At 48.2% G+C, this 22,316-nt stretch overlaps 10 protein-coding genes across 10 annotated transcripts; 5 read left to right on the top strand and 5 right to left on the bottom strand.

The window, feature by feature from the left end:
* Positions 1 to 509: 509 nt before the first annotated feature.
* Positions 510 to 2,758, top strand: N7511_010060 (phenylalanine--tRNA ligase subunit beta; the record flags this gene model as incomplete). The annotated part of the gene is made up of 9 exons (XM_057132437.1): positions 510 to 562; positions 625 to 665; positions 718 to 737; positions 794 to 870; positions 927 to 1,074; positions 1,112 to 1,378; positions 1,435 to 1,676; positions 1,728 to 2,536; positions 2,595 to 2,758. The coding sequence occupies 9 exons, from the start codon at positions 510 to 512 to the stop codon at positions 2,756 to 2,758; spliced, it is 1,821 nt and encodes a 606-aa protein (XP_056980425.1).
* An 848-nt stretch (positions 2,759 to 3,606) lies between these two features.
* On the bottom strand, positions 3,607 to 4,745 carry N7511_010059 (40S ribosomal protein uS3; the record flags this gene model as incomplete). Its single annotated transcript, XM_057132436.1, has 3 exons — positions 3,607 to 3,933; positions 4,086 to 4,399; positions 4,592 to 4,745. The coding sequence occupies 3 exons, from the start codon at positions 4,743 to 4,745 to the stop codon at positions 3,607 to 3,609; spliced, it is 795 nt and encodes a 264-aa protein (XP_056980424.1).
* A 444-nt stretch (positions 4,746 to 5,189) lies between these two features.
* On the bottom strand, positions 5,190 to 7,586 carry N7511_010058 (phosphatidylinositol-3-phosphatase YMR1; the record flags this gene model as incomplete). The annotated part of the gene is made up of 3 exons (XM_057132435.1): positions 5,190 to 6,965; positions 7,021 to 7,503; positions 7,563 to 7,586. 3 exons carry the CDS (start codon positions 7,584 to 7,586, stop codon positions 5,190 to 5,192), a joined length of 2,283 nt encoding a protein of 760 aa, XP_056980423.1.
* Positions 7,587 to 10,114: 2,528 nt separating this feature from the next.
* N7511_010057 (MBL fold metallo-hydrolase) lies at positions 10,115 to 10,915 on the top strand (the record flags this gene model as incomplete). Its single annotated transcript, XM_057132434.1, has 1 exon — positions 10,115 to 10,915. One exon carries the CDS (start codon positions 10,115 to 10,117, stop codon positions 10,913 to 10,915), a length of 801 nt encoding a protein of 266 aa, XP_056980422.1.
* Positions 10,916 to 11,269: 354 nt separating this feature from the next.
* On the bottom strand, positions 11,270 to 13,516 carry N7511_010056 (putative respiratory complex assembly protein Rmp1; the record flags this gene model as incomplete). Its single annotated transcript, XM_057132433.1, has 1 exon — positions 11,270 to 13,516. One exon carries the CDS (start codon positions 13,514 to 13,516, stop codon positions 11,270 to 11,272), a length of 2,247 nt encoding a protein of 748 aa, XP_056980421.1.
* A 281-nt stretch (positions 13,517 to 13,797) lies between these two features.
* Positions 13,798 to 15,079, bottom strand: N7511_010055 (N-terminal C2 domain-containing protein; the record flags this gene model as incomplete). The annotated part of the gene is made up of 5 exons (XM_057132432.1): positions 13,798 to 14,380; positions 14,439 to 14,851; positions 14,908 to 14,931; positions 14,986 to 15,002; positions 15,067 to 15,079. 5 exons carry the CDS (start codon positions 15,077 to 15,079, stop codon positions 13,798 to 13,800), a joined length of 1,050 nt encoding a protein of 349 aa, XP_056980420.1.
* A 353-nt stretch (positions 15,080 to 15,432) lies between these two features.
* Positions 15,433 to 15,858, top strand: N7511_010054 (uncharacterized protein; the record flags this gene model as incomplete). Its single annotated transcript, XM_057132431.1, has 1 exon — positions 15,433 to 15,858. One exon carries the CDS (start codon positions 15,433 to 15,435, stop codon positions 15,856 to 15,858), a length of 426 nt encoding a protein of 141 aa, XP_056980419.1.
* Positions 15,859 to 17,963: 2,105 nt separating this feature from the next.
* On the top strand, positions 17,964 to 19,040 carry N7511_010053 (D-mandelate dehydrogenase-like dehydrogenase; the record flags this gene model as incomplete). The annotated part of the gene is made up of 2 exons (XM_057132430.1): positions 17,964 to 18,485; positions 18,543 to 19,040. The coding sequence occupies 2 exons, from the start codon at positions 17,964 to 17,966 to the stop codon at positions 19,038 to 19,040; spliced, it is 1,020 nt and encodes a 339-aa protein (XP_056980418.1).
* Positions 19,041 to 19,231: 191 nt separating this feature from the next.
* Positions 19,232 to 20,728, bottom strand: N7511_010052 (FAD-dependent oxidoreductase; the record flags this gene model as incomplete). The annotated part of the gene is made up of 1 exon (XM_057132429.1): positions 19,232 to 20,728. One exon carries the CDS (start codon positions 20,726 to 20,728, stop codon positions 19,232 to 19,234), a length of 1,497 nt encoding a protein of 498 aa, XP_056980417.1.
* A 562-nt stretch (positions 20,729 to 21,290) lies between these two features.
* N7511_010051 (uncharacterized protein) lies at positions 21,291 to 21,637 on the top strand (the record flags this gene model as incomplete). The annotated part of the gene is made up of 2 exons (XM_057132428.1): positions 21,291 to 21,470; positions 21,515 to 21,637. 2 exons carry the CDS (start codon positions 21,291 to 21,293, stop codon positions 21,635 to 21,637), a joined length of 303 nt encoding a protein of 100 aa, XP_056980416.1.
* Positions 21,638 to 22,316: the final 679 nt, after the last annotated feature.

The raw sequence follows: 22,316 nt of genomic DNA, 5'->3' as shown, positions 1-22,316 counted from the left end.
GGCAAGGATGTGGCAGGTCCCAGTTCTGAGGAAAGAGGTGATCTCAGGTGGATAGACCTGACACGGGGGCTTATGGTTGAAAGTAGGCAGAGGACGTCTTCATGAACTAAAGAGAAGCGGTATGAGTTTTCAAAACCACTCCGAATCTTCGTGTGGGGGGAGGTTTGAGATGACAAGGGGATGAGTTGGTAGAGACGGAGCGAGGTTTGTTCACTAAACACAGAGAGGGTAAATGACATACCGGCGGTGAAGGCGGGAAAAGGGCAATGACGGAAGGGAATGACCATACCAATACACGTCACAAAAGAGGGGGATATCTGTGGCGGTGGTGGCTTGCGGGCAGAATTTCCCATCGGAGTCATCTCTTTGGAGTTTTGTACTGCGCATATCTCTCTCGTCTGTACGGTCTTTCCCTAAAATCCATTTCGCTATACTTGAGAATTACTCTCAATTTGATATCCGAGCCTCCCACTGATTTCTCCAGAACTGCCTCGCATCAACCCCCCACCATGCCCACCATCTCGGTCGACAAGGCCGCTCTCTTCAAGGAGCTGGGCCGAGAGTACGTCCAATGTGGCTCAGTGTGGAATTGTACACTGCTAATCTGTCTTCGCACCTTTTTAGCTACACTACGGAGGAATTCGATGAGCTGTGCTTCGAGTTCGGTAAGTAGCCTGTCAGGTGGTCATGCGGAACGTGGGCTAACTCGGAAAATAGGTATTGAACTTGACGAGGATGTATGCTCCTCCAGAAAATATGACTTCCATCAGGACCGCAAGCTGAGAGCCAATAGACTACAAACTCGGACCGCCCCATCGTCGACGGAGTGCAAGAGGCCCCCCAGCTCAAGATTGAGATCCCCGCCAACCGGTATGCATGCGCCTTTGGAATGATTTGGAGGAGATATAGGCTGAGAAATTTTGCAGATATGATCTGCTGTGCTTCGAGGGCATTGCGCTCATGCTCAACATCTTCCTGGAACGCAAGCCGCTCCCCGAGTACAAGTTGGTCCCGCCGCCGAATGGACAGTTGCAGCAGATTGTTGTGAAGGAAGACGTCGGTATACCCTTTCACGTATGCTAGAAGCTCGCGTACTAAACATCAGATATAGACCACGAAGGTCAGACCCTATGTTTCCGGTGCCATTCTACGAAATGTCCAGTTCGACCAGGCTCGCTACGAGTCTTTCATTGCTCTTCAGGACAAGCTTCACCAGAACTTGGCTCGTCAAAGAACTCTAGTATCAATTGGTACCCACGACTTGGATACCGTCCAGGGTCCCTTCACCTATGAGGCACACCCTCCTAAGGACATCAAGTTCACCCCATTGAACCAGACCCAAGAGATGAACGGCGAGGAGTTGATGAACTTCTACGAGGTAAAGCGAAGCTTTTGTACTGATATTGGCGGATCCATTTGTCTGACTTTGAACAGAAACACCCGCAATTGGGCAAGTACCTGCACATCATTCGTGACTCCCCAGTGTACCCGGTCATTTACGACTCCAAGCGGACTGTCTGCTCCCTGCCCCCCATTATCAACAGTGACCACTCAAAGATCGGCCTGCACACCAAAAATGTCTTCATCGAAATCACAGCTCTTGATAAGACCAAGCTTGATATTGTGACTAAGATGATGGTCACCATGTTCTCGCAATACACCGCGGAGCCCTTCACGTAGGTTGCTAGTTACTTTATTTGCAGAAGCACATACTAACCCATATCTAGTATTGAACCCGTCCAGATTGTCTCGGAGCACAACAACGAGACTCGTGTCAGCCCTGATCTTACTCCCCGCACCACCCAGGCCGAGGTGTCTTACATCAACCAATGTTGTGGCTTGAACCTCAGCCCTGCTGAAATCAGCAGCCGTCTCACCAAGATGGCCTACCGCGCCAGACCCTCCGCAAACAACCCTGATACCATTGACGTTGAAGTTCCCGCAACCCGCGCTGATGTCCTCCACCAGTGCGATATCATGGAGGATGTAGCCATCGCCTACGGCTTCAACTCTCTCCCACGTGAATTCCCTAACATTTCCGGCACAGTCGCGAAGCCTCTTCCCATTAACAAGCTCACCGATATTGTTCGTGTGGAGACTGCCATGGCCGGCTGGTCCGAGGTGATGCCTCTGATCCTGTGCTCGCACGACGAGAACTTCGGCTGGTTGAACCGTAAGGATGACGGAAACACTGCCGTCAAGCTGGCCAACCCCAAGACCCTCGAGTTCCAGGTTGTCCGCACCAGCCTGATCCCGGGTCTTCTGAAGACCATCGGTGAAAACAAGAACCATTCTATTCCCATGAAGATCTTCGAGGTCAGTGATGTCGCCTTCAAAGATCTTTCCTTGGAGCGCAAGAGCCGTAACGAGAGACACTTTGCCGCTGCCTTCTACGGCAAGTCCAGTGGATTCGAGATTGTCCACGGTCTTCTCGACCGTATCATGGCCATGCTCAAGAGCGCCTGTATCACCAGCGAGGAGGGTCTTGAGAACACCGCCGCCAGCGACTCACAGTACTGGATCAAGGAGCTCGATGGTATGTATTAACTAGTCCTATCCATTGAGATCATATAGAACTAACAATCTCTTTCTAGATCCTATGTACTTCCCCGGCATGGCCGCCTCCATTCACGTCCGCGTTGCCGGCAAGGAGTCTGTCATCGGTGCTTTCGGTGTCCTGCACCCAACCGTGCTTGGAAATTACAGTCTGAAGTACCCTACCAGTACTTTGGAGCTCAACGTCGAGGCTTTCCTGTGAACAAGCTTGTTTAGAGTTTGCCTATTCTTAGAGCCAATGCTTGTGGGTCTAGATTCCAGTGACGCAGTTAGATGATAACATGAGGGGGATATGATTGTCAGTAGTGTTATTTTGATTTCAGCTATGAAAATGGCTAAAAGCAATGAAAAAAAAGTACATAAATGCTTATGATGTCTACTGTAGTATGATGATCCGCTTTATTCTCTATTTTATCGTCCATGTATTGCATTGTCACTGCAAAATACATGGACAGTGCAGGCGAAGCATTTGCTTGTTTATTATTTCATTATATATAACGATTACTGACATATCTAGACTGTATGAAATCGGCAGAAAGTTGCTTGGTGAAATCGTCAAATACGTTATGCCCCATATGGGACTTGCGTAGATCTTTAATCACTGAGCAAATACAGTTGACAAGCAACCCAGAAGCTTGACTTCAGTCTGGCTTAGCTTCACTATCACATTGAAGGGCATGATTCTAAGAGGTAGCGGCTCAACCTTCAGTTGGGTTGAAAAAAAATATTGGTCTCATGTAGATTGAGAGATTATACCCATGAAACCTTGCTGGTATATAAACACGAAGCCGCCATGCATCAAACCCTACAACTATAAATCGACCAACTACTATTTGCTCAAGGTAGACCAGTTCATTGTTCGAAAAGGCCTCCATTCAAAAAGACTGATATGCCACAAAACAATACGATAAAATGCGATAGACAGCGCAAATGAACCCAGGCTTGAAGTGTCATGTAATTTTGATTGCGTGAGGTAGAGTATCAGGTTAGGTTTAGGACAGATGGAAGAAGAAAGGAATAGCCGGGCCTAATTTATTCGTAAAACAAGATTTACTCCTGAGCGAAAGTCTCGGCACCACCCTCAGCCTCTGCGGCCTGCTGCTCAGCCTGACGCTGCTGCTCAGCGAGCTGCTGGGCGGCAAGGGCCTTAGCACCGTAGTCCTGGGACATGGGCTGGAGAACGGGCTGCTCCTCCTTGGGCTCGATGATGGTAACCGAGTCGGGGAGGGTCTTCTGGGGACCGGCCTTGCCCTCGGGGTCGGAGCCGCGCATGATCTTAACCTTGATTCCGAGGACACCCTGGCGGAGGAGAACGTGACGGGTAGCGGAGTCAATGAACTCCTTGGCGGGCTGACCGGAGTGGATCATGAAACCGTCCTGATAATTTTGTTAGCGAGTCTTTCTTGCATCGAAGAATAGTTTCGGATGAAACTGGGCTTGCGCATCGGTGAATGGCCGTGGTTAATCCATCACAATCATTCCCCAAAGCGCAAAACCAGCAATTCCTTCCAATATCGGTGTAGACGTACGGTGAACTTCATGGACTTGGCACGGGCGGCACGGAGCTTTCCGGAGACGACAACCTCGCAACCCTTGGCACCGGACTCCATGATGAAACGGAGGACACCGTAACAGGCACGACGGACGGCAAGACCGTTCAGGAGCTTGTAGCGGAGGGACTCGCACTGAGCGACAGCGGAGAGACCACGGTTCTGGACCTTGGCGGCGTAGAGCGAGACAGAGTTCTCGGGGAACTTGAAACGCTTCTGGATGAGGGAGGTGAGCTCGCGGATGCGGCGACCCTGCTCACCGAGAACCTCCTGGGTGTGGGTGGCACGGACGACTGGAAGAAAAAAAAAGCACCCGTTAGCATCTGAATGTTCCAATATTCAATTTTCGATATCCGCAGATCCTTCGCGACCGTAGTGAACCATTGTCCCAGCATTTCAGCTCTTTTTTTTTCAAGATCCGACAAGTCCAATTTTCACCAAGCGATCAAACGAAATAGATGGGATAGGAGATTCGGGCGACGTACTGATGTCGGTGACAGTGGGAGTCACACGGACTTCAACGCCGGAGTAGCCCTCCTCGGCCAGCTCGCGCTGGAAGAACTCGTTCAGCTCGGCATAGAAGACACCGTCGGCGACGAACTTTCTGCGCTTGGAGATAGCACCCTGAACAGCGGCCATTTTGACGTTCCTGGTGGTGGTGGGATTTGTCGACGGAGGGGGAGGTCGTGGTCGAGAGAGGCTTCAATTCTGAGAGTGCATTATTTAGTGGGGATTTTTCGGGACTAGGGTTGATTGCCCGTTTGGGCCAGGGCTCAACCCTCGCTTGCCGCCGCCTTACCTACTTAGGCATAGTGCCTTGTGCCTCGGGTGACAGGCAGCAAGGCAGCAAGGCTTCAACATTACATCATTGGCTCAAGCCCTACTTTATGGATGTACTGTATCAAATATTCTGCTTGCTGAAGAACTCCTGGTATATTCAATGACACATGTATTGGTATCCAGGTAGTCTGATATTTCATTATACGCCGCGTGTCGCCATGTACGCAACCATAAGATACATCAAAGTCGTAAATGCCAAATCTCAAAATCTTAAAAAACTGATGCCCCAGATCAAGACTCGTCTTATTGCATCTCTACTCCCAGCTCCTTCATTTCTTTCATTTGATCAGTATCAGACGTGCGCTCCGAGGATTTCGGTAAAGTAAGCTCAGATATACCAGACGCCACAGCTGCCATTCCCGCTGACACGGCATTCGGTAAAGATTTTGCTGGCACTCCATTGTCAACCGACTGGTCCGCAGTTTCGATGCCTGTCAATATCGGGGTTCTCCCTCCATTCGGACTATCAGTGGGAGCAGAAGCTGGTGCACTTGCAGAAGGACGGGGTCCGTTCATCTCTGCATCTGTTCGACCGAATACTTCGTTCCACCATCGCGTTTCACTAACGCGGGGGAAGATGAGTCGCTCTTTGCCGCGCTTGTGGTCATCAATGTCGGCATCATACTGAGGGTTTGTGAACTGTTCTCGTCGAGCGAGGAAGTAGTCCCAAACGCTACGGGTTCGTTCCTGAGCCTGGGAATCCACGCGCTCTTTCTCGTTGTTGAACAAGAATGTACCATACTGGCAGGAGTACAGGTGATATAGCAGTCGTCGAAGGAAGCGCTCGTTGAACTCGAATCGAGTCGGATGCTGGTGAAGCAACTGATATGTCGCGTCCAAGAACTGATGGAACACAGGGCTTGTCTCTTTGGGTTTAGTCAACTCCTTTTCAGAAACACTTGAGCGAGGTGCAGGGCTAGTCTTTTTCCCAGCTGGGCTATCGGAATCATAGCTCTGCATTTCCCCATCGGATTCGGGCAGAGAGTCTCGACTGTTGTTATCCCGACCAAAGAAGCCCTTCGCGCTAAGGAACGCGTTCTCAAGTGCTTTGCCAGCGCCGCCCCCTTCGCCAAATGTACGGTTGGGGTCTCCACCGATTCGCTCATTCTCAATTTGGAACCATTTTTCGCTGTTTAAATGACCAGAACGGTGTCGGAACATGTGCCCAAACGAAAGCCAATCTTTCTCAACAAGAACCATGAAGCCTTCCAAAGTTCGAAAGTATGGATCCAGACAAATTTGACTCAGTGCACTGAGCTGACTTGTGCGGTCCCATCCATCGGAGCAGTGAATTAGAACATGGGAGTGTGTTAGGCCAACCTGACGAGTAATTAATCTAGCACCCTCGAGAATTCCACCGATGTGCTTAAGCCAGCCGCTGCGAGCTAATTGATCGCGATTCGGCCCCAGTGGTGTGACGTCCGAGTCTTTCAAAGCATCTATGACCTTGTTCAACGAGTCGCGCATGACATGGATATTGTCAATACCAAGATATGCCTTTGTAGCGAATTTGTAGTTGTCCATGTTCTCGGAGCCGAGTCCAACAGCTTGCATGGCAAAGGCATTAACAGTAGGTCGGGCGTCTACGATCAAGTTTGACTGCTGGGCTCCGTAAATAGCGCGCTGCTCTTCGGTATCACCATCTGCAGCAGCTAGCAAGTCGTCTTCCAGGTCCTCGGCGTTGGTCGGCTCGGGTACCACTATCTGGCTTGACTCTGGGCTATCAGGGCTCGGATCCGATAGTTCTTTCTCGGAAGGGGGCGAGGCAAAGCTTGCTAGAGGTCGCTCAGATCGAGAGGTCAAGAATATAGCCGAAAGAAGCTTCTCATCTTGAATGCTCCGGTTCTGTCGGACACCGACCAGCGGCTGCGAGCTTCTGGTGATTGTGCAATTATTGACGGGATGGAGATACGTTAGAGCTGGAATCCGCGCTCGAGATCGGTAGCGTCCTGCGTAGTTGAGAGTATTATCAGAGATCGATGAAGGTACGGGAATTATGGCGGGATAGGTCGGGGAGAACTACAGCCTCTGTTAGCAAAGCGCATCCCGTTAAAGGCGTGACAGGGTATCATACTTCGTAGTTCGTATTGATCTCGGAGAGTCGCCATCTTTGGCCTTCATTCAAGACGCCCTGGCGCGCCCATTCTTTGCGCGGGTCATACAAGTTCCATCCGTTGAGCTCTTTCTCTGGTGGGGGAGGTTGGTAGGTGAAGGCATATAGTTTGTCGATTCGGCTAGATTTGCATGTCCACTGTTTGATGCTCTCAAACACTTCTCGTGCTTTGTGTTCATTCGCAAAGTAGAAGCAGACGTAGGTGAAGTCTCGACATCGAAGGCGGATGGAGGAGAGCTGGCGGGATGCTGCGGGAGCCGTGCGCAGGGTACAGAATGCGATGATTGGGTACGTAAACCAGAGCTCTCTAGGTCTGACTATCACCCCCTTGGCCTGGTCTTCGGTGGAAACCGTGGGTGTGTGTGAAAAGATAAGGTGGTGAGGGGTGAGATGGAGGGTACCATCAACCTGCTCACCGCGGCGAGACAAGGTCACATTGTCAACCTGGAGAGAAAAAGCGAGTAAGTAAGATGTTTGTGTCTCATCGACTGGGACTTTCGAACCTTGGCGACCCGTGTTTTCTCCATACCGTCTTAGATCACTGGGTGCACGCGCTCTTCATGCTGAGGGGAACCGTAAATGTAGCAAAACGAGGCGATGTCGCGAATAACGGGAGATCGGCAGACAAACAATGTTGGAACAACGAGGCTAGTTCATCTTCAAAAACTCAGGCAACGTCAAGAGGAGCGCGGAGTAGTGATCGGTCGACGGAGGTGTTACACGTCACGGGCCTTGATCTGCTGTGGGGCCGAACACCAAGTCTACAGTATAGGAAAATATTGTTCATCTTATATTTTGGTTTCACTCAGCCTATGCATGATGTAGTCGAATTTAATTGTTTTAGAGATACCGAGCAAGACATTAGGTTTACGTCTGGCCGAAATTGACACAGAAATTGGATAGTTCAGTGGAAAATGAGCCATCTTATAGGGCTCACAACGAGTGTACGATAAACACAACCGGAATAAGAGGAATAAAAGTCGAGGTTCCTCTGCATGGCTCGAGTCTGATGTGAATTAGCATTGGAATCTGGCCCATATCTCATTGGCCATAAACGACATAAGGTGTAGACTTCAGTCCTTTCTCGACAAGACAGTCCACTATTCGCTCAACATATATCACTTCTTGCATATGAGTTTCTCTTTCCTTGTTAAGCACTTTATAAGCAGTTTCCAATGGAAGCATTGCAGATGCAGGCCCGAATAACTTCATGTCGTCTTGCACAAGATATTCCATACCAAGACATATTTTGCATGAGATGGCATATAAATTTCGTTGAGAGTGCTCAGAACAGAAGAAGTCGTCTTGCTTAAAAAGCTGAGATCCCCAGTTTTGGAACCAAGTCTCCAAACGTCCAAGCTCGACGATACATATGATCTGAAATGCCCACAGGTGTGTCCAGAAGTTTGCCATGGTGATGTTCAAGAACCAGAGAGGTGTACCCGGAGGACTCGGTATAAGCGGGTGCGAGTGAGAAGACTGGAGCCAGAAGCCTGGTCCCTCACAGTTAAGTACTTCCTCCCATTTTTCTAGTTGGGAAAGTAATTCTATACAGTCGTTCCACACTTTTGATACCTGGGAGCTTTCTGTTTCACAGGGTGTCTCTGTGAAGCGGTCGGCTTCTTCCAGTAGGAATGGAAGCCTTGAAGCGAGATTGATGAGCTGCTGCATCAAAGATAGATTGTAAGTAGAAAGTGGTATCTCAATCCATTCCTTTGATGCGATGAATGTTGCCTTCCGGGATTGAATGGCTTGAACCATCTGCAGAAATATTAGACACCGGAATGCAATCATGCATATTGATAGCTGCGTACCAATAGAGGGCGAAATCCAACAAAAAGGCTTTGAAGAGCCCCGCTCTTGAATTGCTCGGGTCCGCTTGTCTTGAATAGCCTGGCTACGCCATTTACATGCATAGCAAGCCCAAAGCGCGAGTCGGGGAACATAAGCTAGGGTCAAATGAGTTAGTTGGATATTATAAGGGGACCAAATAATAACAGTACCTCGGCTAGGACCAGGCACATTATGGCAGCAGCAAATTCAGCATCTAGGCCCTCTTCGAGTACTTGGGTGTCTGATCGAAGAGCATCGATTGCCGAAGAATACCCCTGTACCTTCTGCGCATCAGATGCAGATGTGAGGGTCAGACTCAATGCTTTTACTGCAGGATCCAAGACACGTTCGTAGCGACTTGAAGCAATTGAGGGCTCAATGAGCGTTGCTAAGACCCCAACCCATGCTCCACATATCCTGGGAACATCAGTCACGGCAGGGAATATCGAACATGTCTCTTCGCTGGGAATGTAAGCTTCCGTTATATTTTCAATTTGAGACCGGCGGCTGCACAGAATGGTGGATGGGATGGGCGTGGATTGGCCATGACGTAGCGCAGTGTGGCCCTCAATAGAAGCGGAGTCGTCCGGCAAAGAGCTCTTTTGAGAAACGAAGGTCCAGTCTGGAGTTTTCCAGTCACAACTTCTCCCTCTTAGAGCACACTGGCTACAAACAGGTTGTTTGCCATCACACTAGGTTGCGCGTCAGATATGCTTTTGAAGAGAAAGATAGGACATGCCATACTCCAAGTTTTCGTGTTCTACATGTCTGACAGACTGTATTCTTCTTGACACGCATAGTTCGGCTTTTTCAGTGAAATTGTCATAGACATAAGCAATCTGACGGTCGAGTATTTCCCGAGGTTGTGGCGAAGCGATTGGTACTTGGAAGTGCACCAATCAAATGCTGATCTCAACCGTCTTGGCGAAATATAGAACCCGAAGCGGTAAGGCGCCAGATGCAGGATCTATGAAAGGCGACGGGATTCAGGCGATGGGATTTAGGCGCAGATGTTAGACTTCCTCTTCTGGAATCATAAATCGCCAAGATAATTTTTTATAGACTTTAGACTCTCGCAATGATCGATAATCGCTAATCCTAATGGGAGTCCGCGGAGATTCCATGAGGATAAATAGCCTTGTCTTTGCCCTTCTTGTCATTCTTCAGCTCACTTTCACCTCAGACTCTTTTCTAAATAAACTGGACTCTTTAATACATCATTATGGCCCCTTCAAACTTCAACAGCAACATTTCCATCACCCACATCGGCACTGCCACTGCAATCATCGAGATCGATGGCGTCAAGCTCTTGACCGATCCGTTCTTCTCCCCAGCCGGAACAGAATTTGAGAGTCCGGTCGGTGTTTTCAAAGTAGGCCATAATCCAGCTCTTGGAATCAAAGACCTTCCACCAATCGATGCCGTCCTCCTGAGTCATGAGGATCACACCGACAATCTCGATGACCTGGGTCGGCAGCTACTCGACGGTCGTCTCGTGTTCACTACAATGGACGGGGCTAAGAATCTAGCTCCTCGTCCGGGTGTGCGAGGAATGAAACCATGGGAGAAACTCTCTGTCAACATCGGAGGCAAGCCCTTTGAAATTACGGCAACCCCATGCCAGCACCTCCCAGGAGGCGAATGTACAGGCTTCATCCTTACGACTGCTAGCTTTGGTACCAGCCCAGACGGTTTGCCCAATGCGATTTGGTTCTCTGGTGATACAAACTACTTTGAGGAACTGGATCAGATTGCTACCAAGTTCCATGTCGTGGCTGCGATTTACAATTTGGGCGATGCCCATGTTCCGCTCCCAGAGGGCCCATTGCAGGTTACGATGGATGGAAAGCAGGCTGCTGGTCTGTTCCGGACTCTCAAGGCTGATTTCCTCGTTCCGATGCATTATGATGATTGGTCCCATTTCACTCAGCATGGGAACGAGCTGGCGAAGGCGTTCGCTGAGGAGGGAATTGAGGACCAGGTATGCTGGCTCGTCCCGGGCACGTCGAAAAAGGTGATTTGAGGAGGACGATGTTGAGAATTGTGGCTGCTGACCGCGGCCCATGCTATGAGTGGGCCAATGGTCAACTGCCACGATTACTTCGTCGTCTCTGAATCAGGTCAGGTCTAGCTTAAGGGGAAGGCTTGATGCTAGAATTGGACAAAGCTTAGGCAATTGTTTATGATGCCTCAATTACAATGTACTGGGAGAACTGCAGGAAATGTTTAGAGGGATTTAATGGTTCTTTGTCAGATTAAGTGGCTATTTTAACAGATAATATACAAGAATGACAGCCCCAGTACGCCGTCAACTTAAATAATGATAACAATTGATGGACACTGTACAAATCTAAATCAAAAGCGCTCTGCCATGCGCCTAATCCAGATATCTGCTTCCATGGATTTTGAAAGCCATGTCAGAAGAAGTGTTATAGAACGAATGGAAATTATGATGGAGAAGCTCTTGGGCTTGGTCACTTTCCGAGGTCGGGTCGCCATGAGGAATTTGAGTGGTAAGAGAAACCTCGTTTGAACGGGCAGCAAGCAATGGACCACTCTCGTAATGACGGTACTCGAGGTTTCGGTCACCGAATTCGTATGTTTGAATGGCAGTACCTCGAACTTCATTGAGAGGAGGAAACATGTATTCAACGGTGGTGTTGCTCCCCTGGATTTCGCTATCCCGCGATTTCTTTGGTGTCGGCTTGTGTGATGATCGGATAACCTTCTGAACATCATTTGGAATAGAGATCTTGCAGAATGGCGACAGGGGGCCACGCGAAACACCACCGGCCATAAACGAGCTACGAAGGGATTGCTTGATATCCTGCAGCATCGTTTGGAAGTCTGATGGACAAGAATTTTCGTGCAAGAGATCTCGAGAAATGGTTCTCGTAAATCGCAGATCCAGGCCGTTCTCTGGGAGAAGGTAATCAACAGAATTGGTTGCGAGAATAGCTTTTACACTCTGAATCTCGAAAGCATCATCTGAGTTCTGAATGTCCTTGTGGCGCTTGGTGATCAGGGTGATTTCGAGTTCAGGGAAGGTACCCGCATCGGCAGTTGGCGTCAACCGGATGCGATATGGCACTGAATCTTTCGTTTGGGAGGAGGGTGAAAGGGAATCGAGGAATCTCGAGATCAAAGGGATGTCGTTGGTGAAAGTCCGTGGAAGAGACAATCTTCCTAATTGCGCTGGACTCATCGTTGTTTCCTCAAACGAGGACTTTTGCATGAAAAGGCACCTCCCAACCTCGGCCGTCACGGTTTCTTGAAGGCCAGGTGTAATTTGCGGGTCGCTCTTCAACGTTGAGGTGTCTCTGAGTAGTTTTAGCAGTTCATCAGACAGACGTGTCTGGTGCTTATCAAAGAACGGTGTCTCGAGATTTTCTGCCTGTGCGCTTTGGCTAGAAGACATTGCCCACCGGAACCATGACTTCTGTCGGTCAAACCATGAAGCATTTTCTTCCGGACTGTAACTGTAGACAGTGGCAAGCTCTGAAGCCGGTAGATATGTAGAGAAATGTGCCGACGGAAGTGTCGAGTTGGCGATTGCCAAGTTCAAGGCTCTTCGGGCATTATCCGCTCCCAACTTGTTCTCAGCAAGGTAAAATATTTTCTCAGGTGTGCGGTGAGCTTTGTGTTCCACAAACACACCGTATGTAGTGTTGATCCAATTCAAAAAGTCCGGGGTGAAGACCTGATTGATACCTTCTTCGAGGATGTAAGGGTTGATGCCAACATCCTCTTCGCGAGTTCTGGCAGTAGCATCGTGTATGATCTCACGGACAGATTCGCACGCGTTTCGCTTTCCATAAAGTGTCACTCGGCCAGCAGATGGTGTCACATCAATGGTGCAGCCATGGAGACTGGCCAGCTCATGGAAGGAGAAATGTTCAGCATGAAGGAGCAAGGACATAAACTCGGGCTCTAATTGAAACTCCATTTGTCCACGCTCCGCAGGAACTGCCAACTGCCAGCAGTCACGGACTATCCTTTCTGCAAGCCGAGCTTTTCCCTGGTGTGCTTTGGTCCCTGCCGTTTCCGATATTTTGTCGGACGGTCTCCATGTCCAATTCGTCTCCGTAAGACTCACGCTCTTGTCTTGTTGGTCTGAAACATACTCGGCCAGCTGCCTATGGGTGAATGATGATGTAAGTTTAGAGCGCAGTGCTTCGAATTCGCCAGTCGCCAACGTGTCTCCTGGCTGATGTGGTTCACGGCTCGCATCAATTCCCTTCTGAATTGTTTCAGCCGTGGGATCTGAGTTCTCTTCATCAAGATCGTCTAGCATGGAACTGATTGTATTGTTGTCACTATTGCTGGCATGGTCGCGGCGGTTGCGGTACAACCTTCGACGCCCACGCCCAGGCACGACAACGATTTGTCCTGGCTGACCCAAAGAGTTCACATCCAGTGTGACCTTTGACCCTCCATCATTATGTTGGCCTCGAGGTTCGCGTTTGCGGTGGGAATTAGGTTTATCGAAAGCGTAGCGTTGGGCTGGACCGGATTTCCAATCGCTCAGGTATCGGGGACGGATGGGTGTCGGGAGGAACGGTCTCCAACAGAGAGATTGGTGCCTCAAAGGCCTCAAATCGGTCCTCAGAGGTTGTCGAAGCATGACCGGAGGTTCAGTTGCGTACAAAAGGCAAATAATCCTGTGATCGCTTTTCTCCGGCCGATAGCGCTAGACCGCGATAAGAAACCATTTCCGCCTCAGGCCAGCATCCTCTATAGCATCAAGTTACTCTCCTACAGACACGTAGGTATTTCATTGAAATAACGTGAGAGAAAGAGTACAGCTATACTTTATTCGGCGGTCAATACTGTAGAGATAAATACAAGTTTTAAGATTGTTGCTTCAATCGCATATTATTACATGCCACGCCGAGATGGGATTCATTATTTTGAGGAAACCTCCCAGCTACGCAAATCCTCTCTCACGTCAAACTCAGAAAGCTCATTGTGTACATTGAGTGCTTTCCATCCTCGGCCCTTAACTCCGTCATAAAGTTTCTGTTCAATACTTCCGCCCTTCTTGGGATGCCCAAGTGTAGAATGAGAGTCTGGTGCCTTGCCGCTAGTATGGGAATGATTGCTCGAAGAACTTTTAGGTCGACCCTCGAAACTTGGAGACAACATTTTCCCTGGCCGACTTTGTCGCGAAGCTGACTCTGCACTTAGAAAACCATCTCGGCGGTCATGCCCGGGATTGTTCTTGTCGCTGGCATTGTGTGCATCGTTATACCAGTGTGAGCCTCCAGCGAATAGCTCTTCAACAAGTTTATCAGCAGGCAGATCGCATGATCGGGAGGACCATGATGCCGCTAGACTTCGTCGATACATATCTTGCATATCCGCGATTTCCCGGCTCTTGGTGTTGATGGATGGAAGGTGTCCAGCTTCATCGAGATCGCCTTGCTGCTCGGAAGCATGAACAACACCGGCAATACCTCCAAATACAGTAGCCGACTTCAGATGCGGTCTGTTTATGATCAGTACTGAGAACGTATAAGTAATTTGATTGATTGGCTTCAACTTACGTCGTGAAGTTGCGGTCTCCTTCTAGCTGGCGCATTGCTATCCCGATTTTGACAGTACTATTCACTTTGCAGTCATGCATTAGATACCGTCGAATGACACCTTCATCTTCTTCAACCTTATCCACATATTCAGCAAGGTTGAGTTTGATTTTGCCCAGTACGTTCTTCTCCGAGACGGACGATGAGGTAAATTCTTGTATGATTTCAAAGCTGAGTTCACACTCTTGAAGCATTGATGTTCTGTCAATTGTAAGTCTCACTTGGAGAATCTTTTCATAGCTCCAATAAGCCCGGTGGTCAGATAGAGTCGCTTTCTCTGTCTGGCCTTGGTGCTCAGTGCCGCTTGATGATGGCAGTCGCCATCTCACATAGGCAAGGCCGTTTCCCAATGGAACATTGTTGATATCAATAATCTGTTAATCAAAGTTAAAGACGTCATTGGCAGCTTCAAATGGAGTTCTATACATACTCTCAACACGAGCTCAAATCTAGGCTATATAGAAGTTAGTTGGAGATAATACTTCCCCTGGAGCTTTCGGAGACATACCCGTCTGGTTTTGGGAACTGCAACATCACAATTGTAAGCGTACATAATGTGCATAACATAACACGTTAGTAGAAGACATACCGAATGCTTGCATGATGGCGGTCACGTCACTGTGTTCAAGCTTGTCAGAAGTAGGATTTCACGGACCAGGTGGCCCACTTAGGACCGGCCTAAGTAATAAATTGCAGTCGAGAGCCAATACTGGACTGACCTATTATGAATACCAAATGTCAAGCCGCGATGCGGTCGTCAACTTGGCTCTAAGTTACTCCACGCGGGCGCTGATATCATGGGCGGTGTGAAGTGGTGATTGGCAGAATACAATCAAAGCCGCGGACTAACTCACCTCTCTCCAACAACCATTCTTTAGGAGTGTCGCGCATGACCCAACCTTCTGTTTTCAACACCTCTTCACTCTTATCAACCTGAATCCGTCTCTCTGCAATCATGGTCGAGACCGAATCTACGCTTCCCTCTCCTCCATCGGAATCGGCGTCCGCCTCCGCAGTGCCTCTAGACTCACCAATGCGCACCACCCCCATACATGTCAATCTTTCCGAGATCAAAGTCCCAGATGGTGATTTCCCATTATATCGATACCACCCGGTCACATGCCAGCCGATGGAGCCACGCGACTATCAATCTGAGCTTGCGAAGTTAGAACGTGAATACCCGTCGCGCGAGGGTGCCTCCAGGGCCCAGGACGAAATGGCCAAAGAAGTTAAGGCCAAAATTGAAAGCGCACAAAAAAAACGAGAAGAAGTTCAGAAAGCGATTGACAAGAAGATCAAGGAGCTCAACATCGAAATGAAGGTTATCGAAGGGAAGGTTGTTTCCAAGTACCAAGAGAAGGCATCTGATGTTCCGTCTTGAAGGGAGGGGCGACAAACAGAGCTCATCTTTTGACAAAAAAAATATTGAGCACGGATAACGAGAATTACCACATCTACTGTCGTGTTCTCCCAATGGGCCATCTCTGCCGCAACAAGATCATTGGCTATCTACGGATCTGATCAAGGCACCTTTGATATTTCCCACGACTCCCATCATTTGGCTTTGATTATATCAGTCGCAAGCCACATTCTGATGAAGATTCTGAACATGGTTTACACGGCCACGAATTCGAAGGGAAAGAACTCAATCAAAGCGCACTTTGCATCTCAACATCGTGAGATCAATTGGCCTGAGCAGTCAAATGCCATGTCCGTCGTCTAATTAAGCGAAGGGCGGACTTGAAATGTTTTGTCTCCAAACAGCTCATGCACTGGCTCTTCCAGTGAAAACCCACAACCCTAGTTGAAAGATACGATACTAGCTATCACCAGATACCCTCAACGCTTGGTTTTGTCCGGCGGACAACTGTTGCCAAAGCTCTGAGTTTGCAAACAGCATATTCAAATATCATGAATTAAATGCCATTGATATCATCGCAGTAACATACTCATATATAAAGTTAATTATCATGAGGTATCATGAATTTTGCGTATTGGAGCCTGTATACCAGCAAAAAGCTTCTACTAATGTCTAGACACAGCCATTGTCATTTGATTGTACCAGCTTGTGTGCCATTTATTATTGTTCTAAGTCATGGCATCGAACTGCACATGACCTACCTACTCAGGAGGCCCCGGGATACTTCAGTGATTTACTGTAGCTGCACAGCTGTTGACGAATTCGTAAAATATCAGCAAGAGCCATGCTTGAAATAAGTAGAATTCAATACTACCGCCTTGACTCAATACGGTCTTTGATTATAGGACCCCATGATTGTTGTCTCGTGGAAACCAAGCCTGAATAAAACCAACATCCCATTGAATACACATCATATACAGGCAATTGAAGTGCCTCTTGGATTGCTTTTGAAAAAGGTGGCATCTGTGTGCACTCCAGGCAGAGGGCTGCAATTTCAGGGTGCTCAGTGACCAGTTGCCGAGTGGCAGTCACTAGTTCCTCGCATATCTTGTGGTGGACATATTCAATGCCCTGGCGGATATGACTTTGCAGTAGACCATCTTTTGGAGCACCACGTATATGGCATCGAGAAGGGGAAATATTCAATTTCTCAAGGTGAAGAGGTCCCAGACGCGTGTCATCGAAAGTCAAGATACCAACACTGCGTGTGGGAGGAAGGACAGCCAAAAGAGATGGAATTTGAACTAGGGCTGAAGTAGCGATAGGTATCGGAAGTTGAGCAGCAAGACTTTGATGTCAGCATGTAGCGCAGAATTTCTCTAACGTTAGAACAGACATACTCCGGCTGTGCCATCGCTAGGAAACCGCAACTCGTGATTATACCAACCGCTCCACGCTTCGCAAGTTTATGGCCAGCTTCAACAAACTTTTCGATCAAAGAACTATCGTAAGGCCCAGTGCACACAACTTGGGTTTCTGATGAGCCAGTCACCCTCTCGCGGATGAGCGGGAATGGCCATGTCTTCTCGTTGAAAGGATCCCCTGGCGGTCTATGCAAAATGACATCAATTGAGATAAACCCGAGTGGAGGCATTTCAAATTCAGGTATCTCAGACTTGAATTCTGTAGCCCCTGGAATAAACTGCATACCATCGTGTAGCAATTCGGGTGCGTCTGTTGTTTCGACGGGATCTGGCACTAAACATTGCTCGGTCAACAAATGATCTTTCTGCGTAGTAGACATCTAATGTTGATAACTTGGACTAGAGCTTCTTTTTGAATCAAGTCCCAGGACAATGCTGGGTTATTCCGCAGCAACTAATACGGTGGGAGCTAGGCTTATCAGTTGGAGGTTTCCCCTCATGGACTATTATCTATAGGCTCGGAGGAACCCGAGGCGCAGATGTATGTGATTTCACCCCACAATGAGCTGTGCCTTATAACTTGGAGTCGTGCGGACTAAACCTGAACTTGGTTTATACTATTTCGTACTCAAACATAGTCTTTTGGACTTTGGTCAACAATACACTTGCCTTGCGATTAAATTCTCGAAAACGTAAACAACCATGACGATCGAAAGAAAGCCACGCGTCGTATCCCTCGGAACTCCTGCTTTTGTCAATGAAGAATACATCACTCGATTCAAAACCGACTTTGACTATTCGGTCTTGCCCGCCACAAACCGCGAGGAGACACAGACTTTACTGCCCAAAGACATCGCGAAGAATGGACCGATCGATGCATTTATCATTCGCATGGGCACGCCACCGTACGAGCCTTTCGACGAGGATTTGTTGAAGGCACTGGTACCAGAATGCAAAATCATCACCTCTGCCAGCGCAGGGTACAATGAGTTCGACGTGGACTGGATGGCTAGTCGAAATATTGTGTTCTGCAATACCGTCAATGCAGTCGCAGAGGCTACAGCAGATATGGCCGTGTTTTTGATGCTTGCTGTCTTGAGAAATACTACAAATGCTGAGAAGAGTGCCCGGAACGGTACTTGGAGGAAGGGAGCGAACCTGGTTCCCACTTGCGATCCTTCCGGGCTCACTCTTGGTATTGTTGGGATGGGTGCCATTGGAAAAGTATGTATAAGAAGCATAGAACATGATTCCATTACTGTTACTGATATTCATCTCTAGTATCTCGCTAGGAAAGCCGCTGTCTTCAATATGAAGATTGAATACTTCAATCGAAACCAGCTCCCAGCAGCCGAGGAGGAAACATATGGGGCAACATACTGCAAATCTTTGCATGATCTTCTCCAACGAGCAGATGTCGTCTCTTTAAATTGCCCCCTCAATGCAGCAACCACAAACTTGATTAGCACAGCTGAATTTGCTGCCATGAAAGATGGGGTATTCCTCGTCAATACGGCTAGAGGGGCAGTCATTGACGAGGAGGCTCTCATTGCGGCGCTAGAGTCGGGCAAGGTACAACGTGCTGGCCTTGATGTTTTTGTCAATGAGCCCAGCCCGAGATCCTACTTCCTACAGAGCGATAAAATTGTTCTGCAGCCACATCTGGGTGGGTTGACGGAGAAGGCGTTCCAGAAAGCTGAAACTGAATGCTTTGAGAATATACGCGCTTTTTTCACAACCGGGAAAGCAAACTCACCGGTTAACGAGATTAAGGGATAGACTTCAAATGGTTGTTTTCTATTTTACTCATTAGTCAAGTGAATTTTCAGGAGATTCGATGGCTGCAATTGAAGTAACTTAAACCCTTAAAGTAAAGCCATGTAATTTGTTGATTTTTCTACCTGCCTACATACGTATGTATTTGCAGTTTTATTCTTGAGGCAATAAATAAATTTGATAATTTATGAGATCTAGAGTCTAGCATGTATTTGACTTTGAAAAGGCACTTCCTGAAGCAGACCAATGTTGCTTAGAGCCCTTGGGCCACTGCAACCCTCCATGAGAGCGTTTACTGGTTGTTCTGCGCCAACAGACCTCCATCGCCATGCCTTCACTGCTGGCCGATCCAGTTCAATCTGCTCCATTATATCCACGACCCAATTACCGATGTTTGGCAAGAATTTAAATGCATGGCCACTACCTCCTGTTGCGACCATTAATCCATCTTTTTGGGGGACACGGTCCACAACATAGTGATTGTCAAATGTATCTGTATACCAGCAGATTCTGGTCAGACACGCATTGATTCCTTCCTCGGCTAATTCCGGGAGGTACTCGTTCAGAAATCCCGTAAGAACTTCATGTGCTTGCTGAGGAAAAGAAGTAAATTTGCTTCCGGTCGATTCATTTTCTTCTTTCTCAGGAAACGACCATCGTGTTATCGGGGTGCTTCGCTCTTTGCCATCACTTTGGCGTAGAGGATTGGTATACTTAGTTCCCCGATATCCAACCTTGAACCAGCCATTTTCATCTCTCGGAAATCCATACAGGCCACCTTCGGCTCCATTTCGCATATTCCACATCCACGTTGGAAACTTATCGGTATCAAGTCGATCCCATAGAGGTGAGCTTTGAGGGATTTTGAACATCATCACGCTCCCCGCGGTTGCTTCACATAGGGCATCAAGTTCTGGTAATAAGACCGGCGTCCATCCTCCGCAAGCAAGAATAGTCATTGCGGCGGGGTGAAATTGGTTATCCTGCGTTTTGACTCCAATCACTCTGGACTCGTCGTAACAAAGCTCTTTCATACATCCAGCCTGCTCGGCGAAGATGAATTTTGCACCCATGCCTCGTGCTTTGTGCAATGCAAATCTGCATGCCTTGTCCGCAAAGGCCGTACCGCCTGTACTATCCAGCACACCAGTGTTGGGTGTTTTGCCTCGTCTTTCTCTTTGAAATGGATCCATAAATGACTTGAGCCCTTTCTGAGCTGCAATTTCTTGGTGGCTGGGAATGAGAGTTGCCAGCTGAGTATCTTTATAGCCAGACTTCTCCATTTCTTCAATGCAGGCCAACTCCCATGGTGGAATTTCTACTGATGTAGATAGTGATATGCATCCGTTGGGCACGAAGACTGCATCACTGGTCGACATCCCCGGGGGAACCAAAGTGCCTGCTTTTAGTTCCGCATTCCAGGCATGCCACTCAGGGATTGCTTCAGAAGATAAATCTTGGTATTCCTTTTGAGATCCGTAGGCTGACCGAACAATTTTGTTGATGTCGGCAGAAGCAGCGTCTGCGCCTTTGAAGTACGAGTACAAAGTCTCGTCGTAAGGTTGTTTGTCGAGAACCGTCACATTCTTGTAACCACGTTTGCAAAGATGTAACGCAGTGCTGAGGCCAAAAATACCCGCTCCGACGATGACAATGGGGTCTGTCTTTCTCGGTGGCATAGACTGGGTCATTTTTGATGCTATCAATTGGAAAATAAGCAGCCAATTCTTGACGAAGCTAGAATTACACTCTCTCATATAAGTTGTGTCCCTATCAGGAGCATAATCTCTCTTGTCTTAGTGCCTTTACCAGCGAATTTACCAAGTCTCTTTCATTGGAGTTCGGCTTCTTCCGATGTGCTATCAGGAGTGGCATTGTTGCCGCTAGATATGTTCGGTTTCTCCCGACCTATAAAAATTGTGATTCTAAGAGATAACGTCATGATATTCATGGGCTTTGAATAGAATATGGCTTTCGGCCAAATGTGGCATAGAAGGAACCTGGTGCGAGGGGTAAGTTAACGTGCGTGCGGGGACAAGTCAAGATAAAAACGTGTGGTGCAAACGACAAGTCCTGAGTTTCTGTAAACTGCCATCAATTTAGATAATTGTAGATCGTATGTTTTGTAAAATTTCGATGTTTGAGAGAAATCGTGGAAGGAAAGAATAGCTGTTCAAACGCGTTAGATCAAGATGGACGACCTTATCTCCCTGTCTAGTTTGAAGCCATCCCACCTTGATCAACTCCCTCAATATGAGCCATGCACCAAAGCGACCGAGAATTGGAGAGCGGACGATGCTCGCTTGCATCGGATGCAAACAGAAGAAGTTAAAGGTACTTGGGCTTCACCTAGAAGGTAGCCATGTCACTGACCACGGGACTAGTGCGATGGACAAACGCCGAAATGCAACCACTGCGTGCGGACTGGACGAGGTAAGCCTTGTCCTTCAAGTTATAAACTCATCTGATTCGCCCAGAATGTCTTGTGGAAGACCCTGCAACAGGACTGCACCGTCCGCGCAACTACATGCAGGCTCTTGAATCCCGGGTGGTCTACTTGGAAGCTCTTCTTCGAGAAGTCCATCCAGACGCAGCCTTGACAAGTAATAGTCAGAGTCAACCTGACAATACTGATTCTATCGCTTCTTTTGGCGTAGCAATCTCACCTAGGATGGCCAATCCATCAAGCTCCTTCAACCAGTTGTTGAGTGACTCATGTGTTGGTGCTAACGCAAGTCCATCTTCAGTGCGTCGTCAATCATCATCCCTTGAGCATAGCAATGATGAAAAGTGTAATCAAATTGATCATCTATCTTCCGAGGTTGCTCTCCTGTGTCTGAATGCCGCTGGAGGTGAACCCCATTATTTTGGGCCTTCATCAGCTGTGTCATTCTCGCGGATTGTGAGCGCAACAATGGGTCTCAAGGCAGATGTCTCATCTGTTTCTCCACACAATAGTGAAGAAAGTGGCGATTTCTCGCCTGTCATATGCCCAACTCGAATTCCACGATTACCATCCCCAAGTGTCTCAGCTAATTTATCGCGGGCTTATTTCAACAATATTCATCCACAGTACCCCTTTTTACACCGACCAACTTTTCTGAAATGGGAACAGGATGTTCAAAGTATGAACCAATCTGGAGACAGTACTCTGGCCAGTGATGTTCCACTTTTCTTTGTCCTCATGGTGTGTACCACTGAGCCCAACAGCGATAGAGTTGACTTGTGAACTGATGATATCCACTCACCATCCAGATCTATGCTACTGGCTCTCTTGCT

This window comes from Penicillium nucicola (assembly GCF_028828085.1).
Source record: "Penicillium nucicola strain IBT 29836 chromosome Unknown utg000010l, whole genome shotgun sequence".
Lineage (NCBI taxonomy): Eukaryota > Fungi > Ascomycota > Eurotiomycetes > Eurotiales > Aspergillaceae > Penicillium > Penicillium nucicola.
The sequence above is the reverse complement of the archived record's forward strand: the minus strand, read 5'-3'. Positions and strand labels throughout refer to the sequence as shown.